The sequence below is a fragment of the Ahaetulla prasina genome, chromosome 7, assembly GCF_028640845.1.
Source record: "Ahaetulla prasina isolate Xishuangbanna chromosome 7, ASM2864084v1, whole genome shotgun sequence".
Lineage (NCBI taxonomy): Eukaryota > Metazoa > Chordata > Lepidosauria > Squamata > Colubridae > Ahaetulla > Ahaetulla prasina.
The window spans coordinates 17,952,390-17,967,723 of NC_080545.1; the positions used below are offsets into that span (position 1 = coordinate 17,952,390).

At 40.4% G+C, this 15,334-nt stretch overlaps 1 protein-coding gene across 3 annotated transcripts in view; it reads right to left on the reverse strand.

The window, feature by feature from the left end:
- CELSR1 (cadherin EGF LAG seven-pass G-type receptor 1) overlaps nt 1-15,334 on the reverse strand; it is a 187,637-nt gene that overhangs the window by 15,264 nt on the left and 157,039 nt on the right. For all 3 annotated transcript variants that reach the window (XM_058191494.1, XM_058191496.1, XM_058191493.1), the window contains exons 25-29: nt 11,531-11,705; nt 10,235-10,347; nt 5,382-5,461; nt 2,217-2,343; nt 1,386-1,511 (exon numbers count right to left, since the gene is read on the reverse strand). In XM_058191494.1, the coding sequence (XP_058047477.1) occupies nt 1,386-1,511; nt 2,217-2,343; nt 5,382-5,461; nt 10,235-10,347; nt 11,531-11,705 (621 nt within the window). The remainder of the gene's footprint in view (nt 1-1,385; nt 1,512-2,216; nt 2,344-5,381; nt 5,462-10,234; nt 10,348-11,530; nt 11,706-15,334) is intronic.

Consider the following 15,334-nt stretch of genomic DNA (forward strand, 5'->3'; position numbering starts at 1 on the left):
GCAACCCTTGTCACTAAATTCCCCCATGTGGTCACTGTTGCCTTCTCTTAATGCTTTGCCATCATTTGTGACCAACTGACTATTACAAGACTGGATTTGGTTCTGAATTCAAACAAAAGTGAGATCCAGTTGACCCAAAGCAAAAACATTTAGGACCGGGCTACCTACAGGACCGTCTACTGCCGGCCTCTATCTCCCAGTGTCCGCTGTGTTCCCACAGAGAGGGACTCCTCAGGGTGCCGTCTGCCAAACAGTGTCGACTGGCGGCCCCCAGGGGGAGGGCCTTCTCTGTGGGGGCTCCTACCCTGTGGAACGAACTTCCCCTCGGGCTTTGACAACTACCTGACCTTAGGACCTTTCGCCGCGAACTTAAAACCTATTTATTTCATATGGCTGGACTGGCCTGATCTTAATTTTAAATTTTAATTGAATTGTTGATGGGTTTTAAATTTTGTAATTTTATGGGGTGTAGTGTCATTTTAAATTTTCTGGCAAAATTTGAATCAGTTTTTTTAGGATTGTTTTAATTATTGAGTATGTTTGTTTGTATTTTATTTGCCTGTTCACCGCCCTGAGTCCTTCGGGAGAAGGGCGGTATACAAATTAAAACATTATTTATTATTATTATTATTATTATTATTATTATTATTATTATTATTATTATTATTATTATTATCATTATTATTATTTATATAATTTGTGCCCCTAAATATATAGTCAGCTTGATTTTTAAGTTCCTCCCCACTTGCTTAGAATTCAAAATCCCAGATAAATCAAGATATTCTGAGTGCCTGGCAGGCAGGACTGGGCTGCTGGGGGTTCTGGAGAACCTCTAGCTAAGATTCTGTGCAGTTCAGAGCCCCAAATCCCACTCCTGGTTGACCCTGCCCACCCCACTCCACCCTACCCTTCCCAGGAGTCCCCATGCGGCCCGTTTTGGATGCAGGTAAGTGCACGGCACACACAGAGGCTCGGGGAGGGCGAAAAACAGGTCTACCGGAAGTTCAGGAAGGCTGGAAACGTTTTCAGCCTCCAGAAGGCCTCCGGATCCTGGGAAGGCCGTTTTCGCCCTCCTGGAGGCTCGAGGAAAGCCGCCGGAGCCCATGGAGGGCAAAAAGTCCCCCCCCCACCATGGTGCAGGAGGCCTTCCACCATGGCCACACCCACCCAACAACCAGGGCAGAGAACCCCTTGCTAACATTTTTGAAGCCCACCCCTGCTGGCAGACCCATTCGAAGGCCATCGTTCTTCAATTAAAAATACCCGAGTCACAAATCAAACAATTACCAAAGATGAAGGATTTTAGAGGCCAAAAAGAAATATATAAAAGAAAATTCCAAGCCAATCCATTGGTAGGGAAATGCTTATGCAAAAGAATTTCTCACAGTTAACAGAGTGGCTCTAGTTGTCGTGGAGTCATCTGGAAACGACTTCTTTCCAGTGAACGTATTCTTCAAATGCTTCCTCACTTCCTTGTTGAATATACAGTGGAAGAAAAGGATGAACAGGCCCTGGATTGTTACAAGAGAGGAGGAGAATAAAAGAAGGTGTCATTTTTTCCAGTGGTGATAAACAAAGTTATTCAATGATGATTTTGTAAAGACATTTTATAAAGACGTTATGATGGTATATAATATAGACTAAGAAACCAACATGCCAAATGTGATCTTAAAATTAGAGCAAAAGTAGGCATCAAAACGATTCCTTCATTATTCTGAAACAGCTGTGCATTTCAAAGAAAGCAACTCATTTACTGGAGGCTGCCTCAATAAAATTTCCTACTTTCCACTGAATCAAGTAAAATGAAAGTCATTTTGGTTTGCCATTTTCATTGTGAGGTCATCCCCAGAGCAGTGGTGGCGCAGTGGTTAGAATGCAGTACTGCAGGCTAATTCTGCTGACTTCCGGCTGCCAGCAATTCGGCAGTTCAACTCTTACCGGCTCACGGTTGTCTCAGCCTTCCATCCTTCTGAAGATAGTAAAAATGAGAATTGCCCCCAAAAACCCAATATTGCCCCAAATAACCCAGATTGTTGGGGGCAATATGCTGACTCTGTAAACTGCTTAGAGAGGGCTGTAAAGCACTGTGAAGCGGTATATAAGCCTAAGTGCTATTGTTATCGTTAAAAAAAAAAGTTTTGCTTGAGCAAATAAATTATCAAGGCCCTTGAAACAGATCAAAAAACTTGCCATTAAGACCAAATGGTATCACCTACCTGTAAGCAGCTAAATATAGCAAACAAGTAGTGAAAGGTCATTATGCCACTATTTACTGCCATGAGACCCAGTAACCAGGTTGCACTGACCAACAGGAGGAGCAGGAAGGCAGTCCTCAGAACAGAGCTAGATAAAAAGCACAATTAAGATAATTGTTTTAAGGCATCAAATATAGCTGCGTCCTATGCAGACTTCTATTTCAAAATCCATCCTGGGAAACAAAGCATGCTGTTCAGTTAGATCCCTAACTAAAATGAGAAACAAAAAAGTTTTCACTCTACTCTGTAATGCTGTCAAAATTGGGGTAGGTTTTTTCCCCCCCGCACATAAACGAAGGCGGCATTTCAGCCGGCTCGGACTGGTTCACCTGAACTGGTAGCGGAAATTGAAGGTGCCCCCGGCGCTATGCTATCCTATTTAGGAACATTTTGAAGCCGCGCGTTTGCGTGCAATCCGTTCATGTGAGCACAGCGGATGCGTGGAAAGCCACGTGCATGCGTGGAGGTGGCACATGCATGTGTGCTCACATTTGTGATCTAATAGGGAAGGTAAGTGAATACCACCCCTGCACATAAAACTTGTCCAGCCTTGTCCAAATAGGTGTCAATAACTGAAATGTGACTTCTAAATCAGTGGCCCCAGGGGTGAAATGCTTCCGGTTCAGACCAGATCGCCCGATCCGATAGCAATGGTGGCAGATGGTTCAGAGAATCAGTAGCAAAAATCCCTCCCCCCCCCATGCCCAGCTGAGTCGCGCAATCATCAGAGGTTTTTTTTTTTTTTTACTTTTAAAAGCATTTTTTCTTTGGCCGAAAAAATGCTTTTAAAAGTAAAAAAAAAAGCCTCTGATGATCGTGTGGCTCAGCTGGGATCGTCAGAACCTTTTAAAAGCATTTCTTCTACAACCTCTTCAGCCAAAGAGGTTGTAAAAAAATGCTTTTAAAAGGTTCTGGCAATCAGGCAACTCAGCTGGGACCATCATAACCTTTTAAAAGCATTTTTTCTACAACTTCTTCAGCTGAAGAGGTTGTAGAAAAAACGCTTTTAAAAGGCTCCTCTGGCGATCCCAGCTGAGTTGCCTGATCATCAGAGGCTTTTAAAAGCATTTTTTGCAACCTCTTCAGCTGAAGAGGTTATAGAAAAAATGCTTTTAGAAGTAAAAAAAAAAAAGTTGGCCATGCCCACCCAGTCACATTACCCCCCCAAGCCACGCCCACAGAACTGGTAGTAACAAATTTTACATTTCACCCCTGAGTGGCCCCCAAACTTTTGGGCACCAGGGACCAGTTGTGTGGAGAGAGAGTTTTTCCATGGACTGGAGAGGGTGCAGTTTTGTGTGCTGCCTATATCCGGCGGATGGGGCTTCGCTTGATTGCGCGGCCCAGTTTCTGGCATGCTGTGTCCCAGTTCCAGTCCACGGATCAGGGGTTGGGGACCCCTAGTCTAAATGATAATTTCTTAAGCAGCCATAAGTACCAGTTCTTCCTAACAGTGTTGATTATATCACTTGGAAACAGGATCTTTCCTTACCAGGCTGCATGAATCTACTATCCCAAATCCATTCCCATGCTGTCTTTCTCCCGATATAACATGGACAGCAAAATGTACGATATAAGGCACTAGGCTTAGCAAATTATTAGAAAGAACACTTCATACCATCCCTTCTTGAAGCTATGAGGCGGACCTATTAAGATTTGGACCTTCTGTTTTTTAAATTGACTGTGTATACATGTGCAGGCAACTATACTTCCAGTGTGTTCTAGTGTGCACATACAGGAAGTGACAACCTTCAAAAACTAACCGTGAGTCTTTTGGGGGACACGTTTTGTTCTCAACATTTTGAGGGATTCATTGCAAAGCAATGCCTTAAATGCTTTTCACAGACATACTGAGCACATCAGGGCTGCCTGTCTGAACGGATGAATTCAGAGATTTGCAATAATCTTTCAAGAACAAAGTAAGTTCCCACCTTTGACTTCTTACTGCACCATAAGATAACAGCAATATGTTAGCAAAAAGAAGAGAATGGTGGAAAAACCTTAGTTGTATGGTACTACTATTTCTCCAGCAATTGGTGTATATTGAGAAAGGGGGTGTAGCAGTATGATAAGAGTCTCACCATGGGTTTAGAAAATCCCAGATTCAATCTCTGGAAAGTCCAGACAGGACTAGGAAAACTCCTGCTGGAAAGCTGGAGTTGGTCCAGAGGTGAAATCCGGCTGGATCTATCCGGCTCACACGAACCAGTAGGGCCGACGGCAGGAGGCTCTGCCTACCTACTGGACGTCATTACGTCCTGTTTTTGACCCTCTGCGCATGCGCAGAAGGCTTTCACATGGGTAGAAGAGGTGCGCACGCTCACATTTCTGAACTGGTAGCAAAGGTAAGTGCATTTCACCGCTGAATTGGTCCATATGGACTCAGTACAGTGGAAAGTAAAATGGAACTCAGCAGAAGGCAGCTTCTATGTACAGTATCTGAGGACATATCCTAAGTTGACTAAAACTGGTAGGATCTTCAGAAAGAATGAGAAAGGGATATATTGATGCCAAATGTCAGAAAGAAGACCTAGAATAACAACCAAAGAGCTACTTGTGTGTGTGTTGGTATCTTTATCCAACAAAATCTGGCTGTTCCTTCAGCTTCAAAATCCTATAAGAGTCTACAAAATAACCCACTGCAGGGAGTCCAGGTCTAAAGGAAATCCTTAATCTTTATATCTTTCATAGATCTGTATACCAAGCAGTTCACTAAAACTATGCAAAATGCTATTTTATGAATAAAAAAATAAAACAAAATTAATAACAAATAAAATAACAAAAAATTGGAATGTGGAAATGAGATGTGAAGGAAGTAATGTAAATGAGATTCAATGGCACACAAATAGAGCTTCTCCAGTCTTGATACCATCTTCTTAAGTGTCTACAGAAATGCTTAATCATCGTGGTTGTCCCAAAGGTGTTTTTTCAAGAGGCAACTGGACTTTCTTGGATGGGAAGTGAAATGTCTTCAAAGAAAAATCAGAAAATCCAGCTGCCTCTTGAAAAAGCACCTTTGGGACATTTTCTTAAGTCTCAGTAAAATGCTAAGAATTATTATTTTAACCAACATGTCACATTAACTCTGCTCAAAATCGTTTCCTTTCTATCCAGTTATAAACTTACATGACACCAGTTTTCTCCAGTGAACGCTGCCTTCGTCTGCATGATGCTTTCATGGCTAAGATGAAGATCACAATGTTGATCTTGAAGGGAAAAATACACAAAGATCAGACACAATTTCTATTTTATAAATACACTGTGTATCTGTGGGGGCGTGAACAACAACAACAAAAAAAGAATTACACTCTGGGAATCTTTTTGTATTTATATTTGTAAATTCTGTTTTTCTTCCACAGAGTTTGAAATAGCTGATATAAACTAACAATAGAATAGAATAGAATAGAATAGAATTTTATTGGCCAAGTGTGATTGGACACACAAGGAATTTGTCTTGGTGCATATGCTCTCAGTGTACATAAAAGAAAAGATACGTTCATCAAGGTACAACATTTACAACACAATTGATGATCAATATATCAATATAAATCATAAGGATTGCCAGCAACAAGTTATAGTCATACAGTCATAAGTGGAAAGAGATTGGTGATGGGAACTATGAAACGATTAATAGTAGTGCAGATTCAGTAAATAGTCTGACAGTGTTGAGGGAATTATTTGTTTAGCAGAGTGATGGCCTTCGGGAAAAAACTGTTCTTGTGTCTAGTTGTTCTGGTGTGCAGTGCTCTATAACGTCGTTTTGAGGGTAGGAGTTGAAACAGTTTATGTCCAGGATGCGAGGGATCTGCAAATATTTTCACGGCCCTCTTCTTGATTCGTGCAGTATACAGGTCCTCAATGGAAGGCAAGTTGGTAGCAATTATTTTTCTGCAGTTCTAATTATCCTCTGAAGTCTGTGTTTTTCTTGTTGGGTTGCAGAACCGAACCAGACAGTTATAGAGGTGCAAATGACAGACTCAATAATTCCTCTGTAGAATTGGATCAGCAGCTCCTTGGGCAGTTTGAGCTTACTGAGTTGGCGCAGAAAGAACATTCTTTGTTGTCCTTTTTAATGATGTTTTGATGTTAGCTGTCCATTTGAGATCTTGCGATATGATAGAACCCAGAAATTTGAAGGTTTCTACTGTTGATACTGTGTTGTCAAGTATTGTGAGAGGTGGAAGTATGGAAGGGTTTTCCTAAAGTCTACCACCATTTCTACGGTTTTGAGTGTGTTCAGTTCCAGATTGTTTTGGTTGCACCACAAGGCTAGTCGTTCGACCTCTCGTCTATATGCGGATTCGTCATTGTCTCGAATGAGACCAATCACTGTTGTGTCATCTGCGAACTTCAGTAGCTTAACAAATGGATCATTGGAGATGCAGTCATTGGTATACAGAAAGAGAAGTGGGAGAGCACACAGCCTTGGGGGCCCTGTGCTAATTGTACAGGTATTTGATGTGATCTTGCTTAGCTTCACCTGCTGCTTCCTGTTTGTTAGGAAGCTTGTGATCCACTTACAAGTCTGTTCCGGTACCTGTAGCTGGTTTAGCTTAGTTAGAAGAATGTCTGGAATGATGGTATTGAATGCTGAACTAAAGTCTACAAAAAGGACCCTTGCATAGGTCTTTGGAGACTCAAGATGTTGTAGGATGTAGTGCAGAGCCATATTAACAGCATCATCTGTTGATCTATTTGCTCGGTATGCAAATTGCAAGGGGTCTAAGAGCGGATTCGTGATGGTTTTCAGGTAGGAAAGCACTAGCCTTTCAAAGGTTTTCATGACTACAGATGTTAGAGCAACTGGTCTGTAGTCATTTAGTTCCTTGATGGTGGGCTTCTTGGCACTGGGATGATGGTAGGCGTTTGAAGCAAGAAGGAACATAGCACATCTCTAGTGATTTATTGAAAATATGGGTGAAGATGGGGCCAATTGGTCAGCACAGACTTTTAAGCAAGAAGGAGTTATCTTGTCTGGGCCTGGAGCTTTTCCTGGCTTTTGTCTGTGAAATAGGTCCTGCACTTCCTTTTCTGTGATCACTAGGGGTTGTGAACCCAATGAAATGGGGTCAGTTGTAGGAGGCTTGGCTGTTGTTGCTGTGTCTGAGATGGGGGTTGTGGAGATAGGTGGCTGTAGTTTCCTTTCAAACCTGCAGTAAAACTCATTCAGGTCATCTGCCAGTTGTTGATTACCTTCAGCCTGGGAAGGAGGTTTGCCATAGCCGGTGATATTTTTAAGAGTTTTCCACATGTTTGCTGGTTCATTTGCTGAAAATTGATTCTTTAGCTTTTCAGAGTAGCTTCTTTTGCTGCTCTTATCTCCCTTGTTAGTGCATTTCTGGCCTGATTGTACAGCATTTTATCACCTTTTCTGTAGGCTTCCTCTTTGGAATGTCGTAGCTGCTTAAGTTTAGGTGTAAACCAAGGTTTGTTATTACTGTGTATTCGCAATTTCCTTGTTACTACAGTTAGGTCTTCAGAGGAGCTGACATATGATGTTACAGTATCTGTGAGTTCATCCAGGTCTGCAGAGGTATCTTTAAAAATATTCCAATCAGTGCAGTCAAAACATGCCTGTAGCTTTAATTCTGATTCCTCCGTCCAGGTTTTCACTGATTTAATTATTGGTTTTATGGCTTTAAGTCTTTGCCTGTAAGCAGGTACAAGGTGAATCATGCAATGATCAGAGTGTCCTACAGCTGCACGTGGTAAAGACCGATAGGCATCTTTTAGTGTTGTGTAGCAGTGGTCTAGAGTATTCTTGCCTCTGGTGGGACAATTGACATGCTGAAAGTATTTTGGTAGTTCTTTCCTTAAGTTTGCCTTGTTTAGATCTCCCAAAACAATGGCCAGTGAATCAGGGTGTTTGGCTTCAGCCTCCATGATTTGGTCAGCTAGAGTTCGTAATGCCTCGTTTACACAGGCTTGTGGTGGGACATAAACAGCAATTAGAAGAAATGAGGAAAATTCACGGGGCGAATAGTAAGGTTTGCAGTTGATAATTAGAGTCTCTAAATTGTTGTCACAGAATTTGTAAAAAAAAGCATTAGTATAGAAGACAGAAATATAAAACCCACAAAGAGGAACAGAGTAATATAACAGCAACAAACAGAAATGTGTAAAATATTTAAAAAGCAAGAAAATTATACATGGAAAGCTCTCTGAAAATGTAGGGAATGGGATAGAAATAGTTAGAAAGGCAAATGAGAAAGACTGTACTGATAATGAGCTAAAGAATTATGCAGTACTAAAGTAAGCTTATGGACACACAATGTAAGAGATTGGTATTGACCATTAAAGTCTTAAATGGTTGAGGGTCTAACTATAGTATCTGTAGGGCCAGCCTCTTGTTAGAATAGAATAGAATAGAATAGAATAGAATAGAATTTTTTATTGGCCAAGTGTGATTGGACACACAAGGAATTTGTCTTGGTGCATATGCTCTCAGTGTACATAAAAGAAAAGATACCTTCATCAAGGTACAACATTTACAACACAAATGATGGTCAATATATCAATATAAATCATTAGGATTGCCAGCAACAAAGTTACAATTCTAAATAAAATTTAGAGGTGAGAGACTCTTTTGAAGACACCCCCACTATGTACTAGAATAACACAGATGGAAGGGACCTTGGAGGTGAGATAGTCCAACCCCCCCTGCTCAAACAGGAGACCCTATACCATTTCAGGCAAATGGCTGTCCAATTTCTTCTTAAAAAACTCCAGTAATGGAGCATCTATGTGTTTCTTTCATCAGGTTTTTAATTGGTAGTGAATAACATTACCACTTTTATTGTTAATTGTAATATGAGGCTTTAACTTTTTATAATTCTCTTTTTAAAGTTTGAGTACTCACCAGAGTACAAAGATGGGTATAAATCAAATAAAAAAGAAACAAGTATAACCAACTTGTTTTAAGACATGTATATACAGCTCATCCAGCATGGCTTTAACATTTATTTTGGCTGTTTGCTCTGCAGCCTAATAAGTTTTTAGAGAGATTCATTAGTTATAGGGAAAACCTTAATTGAACTCAATACTTTTTAAACTTCAAAAACTTATCGTTTTTAAAAGTTCTAATTTCAGTGACACAAGGGGAAAATAAAATTCAAAAGGAGGGTGCATATCTCTTAAATATGTTGAAATATTTATTAGAATTTTATGTAGAGAAATTTGGCCGTATTACAATTTTAAGGGGTGTATAACCTTCAGGTTTCACTTTATTTAAAATCACATTTGAATTCTTGTCAGTAAAAGACCTGCACATAATTCAACTCAGAAAGAGCTGTCTTTTAACAAACAATAGTAATGTTTGGGGAAATAAAAGGAAATTTGCCATTAATCACATTGCTCCTGGCAAGGTGGATGGACTCAGTTACAATACCAATAAGAACACATTAGAAAACCTGAAAGACTAGATTAGGGATAGATCTTGGTGAAGAAAATCTATCTATGGGGCTACTGAGAGTTGAAAACTACTTGATGGCATATAATCAATCAATCACTTAAACAAATCGCCATTGAGATATTTTATAATTTTAGATATAAATTCTTATTTATATTTTGTATAGGAATCTAAAGGGAAGGTTTCCTCACATTCACTTAGTTGTTCATTCTCTCTATGCTGTCAGGTACCTTGTTCTATTACAGGACTATACCAGGGGTGAAATCCAGCAGGTTCTGATAGGTTCTGGAGAACCGGTAGTAGAAATTTTGAGCAGTTCAGAGAACCGGCAAATACCATCTGTGGCTGGTCCCAGAGTGGGGTGGGAGTGGAGATTTTGCAATATCCTTTCCCCAGGAGTGGGGAGGAAATGGGGATTTTGCAGTATTCTTTCCCTGGAGAGGGGTTGGAATGGAGATTTTGTAGTATCCTTCCCCTGCCACGCCCACCAAGCCACGCCCACAGAACCAGTGGTAAAAAAAAATTGGATTTCACCACAGGGCTATACCATTGCAAAATCAACAATACTTACAGCCACAACTATTACAATTGGACCAGCAAAGCTCCAAATCAGGGTGTCATAAACAGAGAGCCAGCAAAAATCTTGGTTCCCATATCCCTGAGGATCTAAACCAACAGCAAGACCTGCATTGCAATACAAAAAACAGTCAGAAAGTCAATGTATGGAGTCCTTTGAAGCATTAATTTACACCAAGAAATGTTTTTTAAAAATTGTCTAAGAAGAGCAAGAGGATTCCCTGTTTTTGTTGTTGTTTTTTGGAGAAGCAAACTTTTTTGCTGTCTAAATCTTATGCTGTATGTTTTGTCATGGAACTTTTTCATCTTTGAAAAAAAACCTGTATTTTCAATGTATTTGTGGGAAATAATCATCTTCATTCTTAGTTGTTTTTGTTGTTGAAAATGTGATTACAAAACAACCTTGGCATTACAGTATGAAAATTGGTGGGGAGAAATCAATATACTTCTCAAATGTTAGGACTGTTTTTCTAGTATGTCTGCTACAAAAAGAACGATTTTCAAGAGTATTAATAGTCCTTCTTTCAATATCATGCCTGAGGCACATTATCTTATCTTGTATCTCACTCCAAGCCATGTTAAGGTAAAGGTAAAGGTTCCCCTCACACATATGTGCTATGTCCTGACTCTAGGGGGCTTTTCTCTAGATCAGTGATTCTCAACCTTTATAGTGCTGCGACCCCTTTAATACAATTCCCCATGATGTGGCGACCCCCAACCGTAAAATTATTTTTGTTTAGAATTTATCGCTCCTGAAGCCATATTGGCTAGCGATCTGAACTGCTTGCGATTGCCTTGAAGACGGAGGCATTAAAGCAGAGACTCCTCCCCTATTATTGTGCCTGAAGCCAGATTAGGCTAGCGATTGGGAGTGATTGCAGCTGGCTTGAGAGGGAGACATCAGAGCAAAGATTTCTCTCTTTTTTAATTGATCACGCCTGAAGCCGAATTCGGCTAGCGATGTGAAGAGCCTGTAGCTGGCTTGTGAAGTCAACCATTGGAGCACGATTCTTCAACTCACAAGTATACTTCCCATATTTCTGATGGTCTTAGGCGACCCCTGGCAAATCGTCATTTGACCCCCAATGGGGTCCCAACCCACAGGTTGAGAACCGCTGCTCTAGACAGTATTTTCACAACTTCAAGTAGAAATCTTTGATATGTCTGCTTGTATTTTGCTCAGAATATATAAAACTTTCCCCAATTTTCAGTTACCAAGAATTCCTGGGAAAAAGTTATGGCAGTGATAAGAATAAACCTAAGTTCATAGGGCAAGAATGCCCTTTCTTACCTGTTATAATGGCAGGAATCCCCCAACCCATAACGTAATAGAACCTCATATGCCCAAAATTGATGTTTCTCACTTCAGTCAGCATGCGGTAGATATGAAGCTGCTCAACAAACATCCAAGCAAACGTGCTCATGTAGAAGTAGTGCAAAAGAATGGCTATTACGGTGCACACAAACTAGAAAAAAGAAAGAATCCAGATCAATTAGAGCTGCCTCTACTAAGTCATCATACTTCTTAGCACAACTATTAATGTTTGGTTATATGTAAGTGAACATCCATAAGGGTTGCATTCCAAATTTACTGTTTTATGCATGACATCCAACCTTCCCCTCACCCCGATTATCTTCTGTAAATACTAAGTCATTCTACACTAGATCAAATGTGAATGTGGTCCAGCATCTCATTTTAAACATGTCTAGTCAGATGTTTCTGAGTCTCCAAAGAAAAGTTAGGAGAATCATCATCTTATGTTGTTGTTATCCAGAAACATACTTTCCCTCAATTTATAGCAATCTATAGTCATTTGTACATTCATAATTTTGGAAAGCTAAGATCTGTAAGAATTTCCCCAGAAAAACAAAAAACAACAACAACCCCAAACCAAAGGTGAAATGCTGCTGGTTCTATCTAGCTTGCGGGAGCCAGTAGTGCTGGCGGTGGGCAATTTGGCGAACCAGTAGTGCCGGCACTGGGAGGCTCCGCCCCCCCAAACTGGGACATTATCATGTCCCAGCTTTGCGTGTGCGCAGACGATGGCACGTGCACAAATGATGGCATATGCACAGATGATGATGCACACGTGAGCAAAGCATGCACACACCTGGGGCACATGCACATCAGCGAGCCGGTAGAAAAGGTAAGTACATTTCACCCCTGCCCAAAAGCGCTTTAGGAACTCCTGAGGCAACATGTGATCAGTCTTAACTAGAATGCATTAAAGCAGGGGTCTCCAACCTTGGCAACTTTAAGACTTGTGGACTTCAGCTCCCAGAATTCCTCAGCCAGCTTTGAAGTCCACAAGTCTTAAAGCTACCAAGGTTGGAGACCCCTGCATTAAAGCAACCTAATGTTAAACAAGTCAATAAAACTAACGTATAGGTAGTCCCCAACTTACGTTCCTTTAGTGACCATTCCAAGTTACGACAACACTGAAAGAAGTGAGATATGACTATTTTTCACACGTATGACCGTTGCAGCATCCACATGGTCATGTGATTTACATTAGGATTCACATTTATGACGGTTGCAGTGTTCCCAGGTCATGTGATCCCCTTCTGCGACCTTCTGACAAGCAAAGCCAACGGGGGAAACTAGATTCACTTAACAACCGTGTTGCTAATTTAACAACTGCAGTGATTCATTTTAACCACCGTGGCAAGAAAAATAAAAATGGGCCAAAACTCACTTCACACATTTCTTGCTTAACAACATATACATTTTGGCCTCAATTGTGGTCGTAAGTTGAGGACTACCTGAACTGAAAAATCCTGATTAAGTGTAGTTTCAAGATTTTACCTGACCCTACACTGGTTAATAGGAAATGGTAACTTTTGGTCTACTTATGGCCCCACAAGATCTCTTTTTGTATCAGAGCACAGCCTCATTCTCCTATGTTAAAATTACTAAAGAAGGCTAATCTGTTCATTTAATCAAGACTTCAGGAAAGAGCTGGCAGTTTTATATTCACAATTTAAAAACTTGGCAACTTTAAACCCTCCCTGTAAAGTCTTTTACTCTCATAATTCTGAGTATTTATTTTTCATGGGTCATAATAATGCAAACTGCTTATTTCAGATATGCAACAATGAAAACAGAGAATTTTGTCAATCAGTCACTCATGGGTGCCTGAAACCTCACCCAGTCATGTGATTCCTGCCTTACAGAAATTAATAAAAGTGAAATGAAATGTCGAGTGACTCTGTGTCAATTGTTTTTCCTAAATTCTTGGGACTTTTCATGCTCGTTCGTGTGTGACCGCTGAGATTATTCTTATTCTGCAAGGAAGGTTCGAAAACCGTTTGAAAGACACTCACAGCAGATCTCACTACAATGCAAGGAGTGGCCCTTTCTGTATGATTTCCAGCTTGCTCTTGTAAAATGTTTAAGAAATGGCTTAAGATGGGGTGGGATATTTTTATTAAATTAACTCATGCTTATCTCTTACTTTCAAGCTTACAAAAGACATACATTTCTGAACAAATGCTCCAAATTGTTAAATGAACAATTTAATGGATTTGGTATGGGATGAATTTAAAAGGACATTAGTTTGAAAAAAAAAAATTCTTATCACAAGCTCCTTAGAAGCGAGTACAATATAAAGAAGGAGAGCTAAAGAGTTTGTACATTTTATTGAGATAAAGTCCCCAAAAGTCTTCTTAGAATGGTTGAGTTAGAGATTTAACACAAGCCCAATTCAGTTCTTCACCGTTACTCTGCCTTCCCCAAGGTCCTGATCTACTCATTTTTTAAGTACAGCCTTGATGTGCCTTGTAAAGCTTTGTGTGGCCTTTGAAGCCAATGGAAGAAAATGCCTGTGCTTAGTTTTCTATCTGCCTTGTGGGTATGGGGTGATACCCATCCCCATATTAAACTTATGTTTTTAGAAATGATTCCCAAGCCAACTATCGGCTGCATCAAGGATAAGTCAGTCGTCTGTCCTCTGATTCTATCCTTCTTTTCGTTACTTGATTCCCCCCACCCAAAAAAAAATATTAAAAGCCTGAAAGGAAAAATGAAGTTGGATTTATCTTCTAATTTCTTTGGATTCTACTCCTGGTGCAACAAGCCACATATCAGGGACTAAAGGTACTTGAGGAACATCAAGGGTTGTAGGCAGTGGTGGGATTCAAGGAATTTAATAACTGGTTCTCTACCTTAATGATTTCTTCCAACAACCAGTTTGCCAAACTGCTCAGAAAGTTAACAACCGGTTCTCCCGAAGTGGTGCGAACTGGCTGAATCTCACCACTGATTGTAGACAATAAGGAACCTTGACAGAGATTTGCAGGACCAGTTCCCTAGCTGAAAGGGCCTGAAGTATTTTTAAATCCAGAAGAAGATAACATTTGGAAGTGATCAGGATGTGACCTCTCTAACTCACTAAACAAGGGGGGGGGAGATCTAACATAATCAGACTTATACCTAACTCAATAAAAATAATTTTAACCTTCCTGTTAAGCTGATTTCCTGGACTGGTCTGCTTATTGGTGCTGACATAGCTGATTTTATTTCTGGATGTTTGAGGAGAGTGGGAGATTTTAAGGGTGGAAATGGGGCAGTGTAAACTCCCAGAGATCTTCCACTCCTAAGCCTGCTTGCCAAATCTTGCCTTTTTCAGTGATGCTAACAGCCTGGGAGGCAAAATTACACCCTTCATGCCCACTTAACTTTATCCGTCATTACTCTACAAAATCTACAGGAATGAGGGAATGGCTAGATCAGGCAGATTTAGAGACCTTTCTGATGGGCTGTATGCTAAAATAAAGCCAGGTTATGATACACGCTTGAAAGTATATCAGGAAGACTGTAATTGTGGAGTCTGTCTGGCAAGAACAAACAATGCTTATCTACAGGAAATATGCATGTGTAAATCTTGTAACAATTCTGGGTAGTTAGAAAACTGATAAAAGTAACAAGGGCTAGGACGTTGAGCTTGTCGATCGAAAGGTTGGCAGCTCGGCGGTTCGAATCCCTAGTGCTGCTGTGTAACGGGGTGAGCTCCCGTTACTTGTCCCAGCTTCTACCAACCTAGCAGTTTCGAAAGCACGTAAAAATACAAGTAGAAAAAATAGGGACCACCTTTGG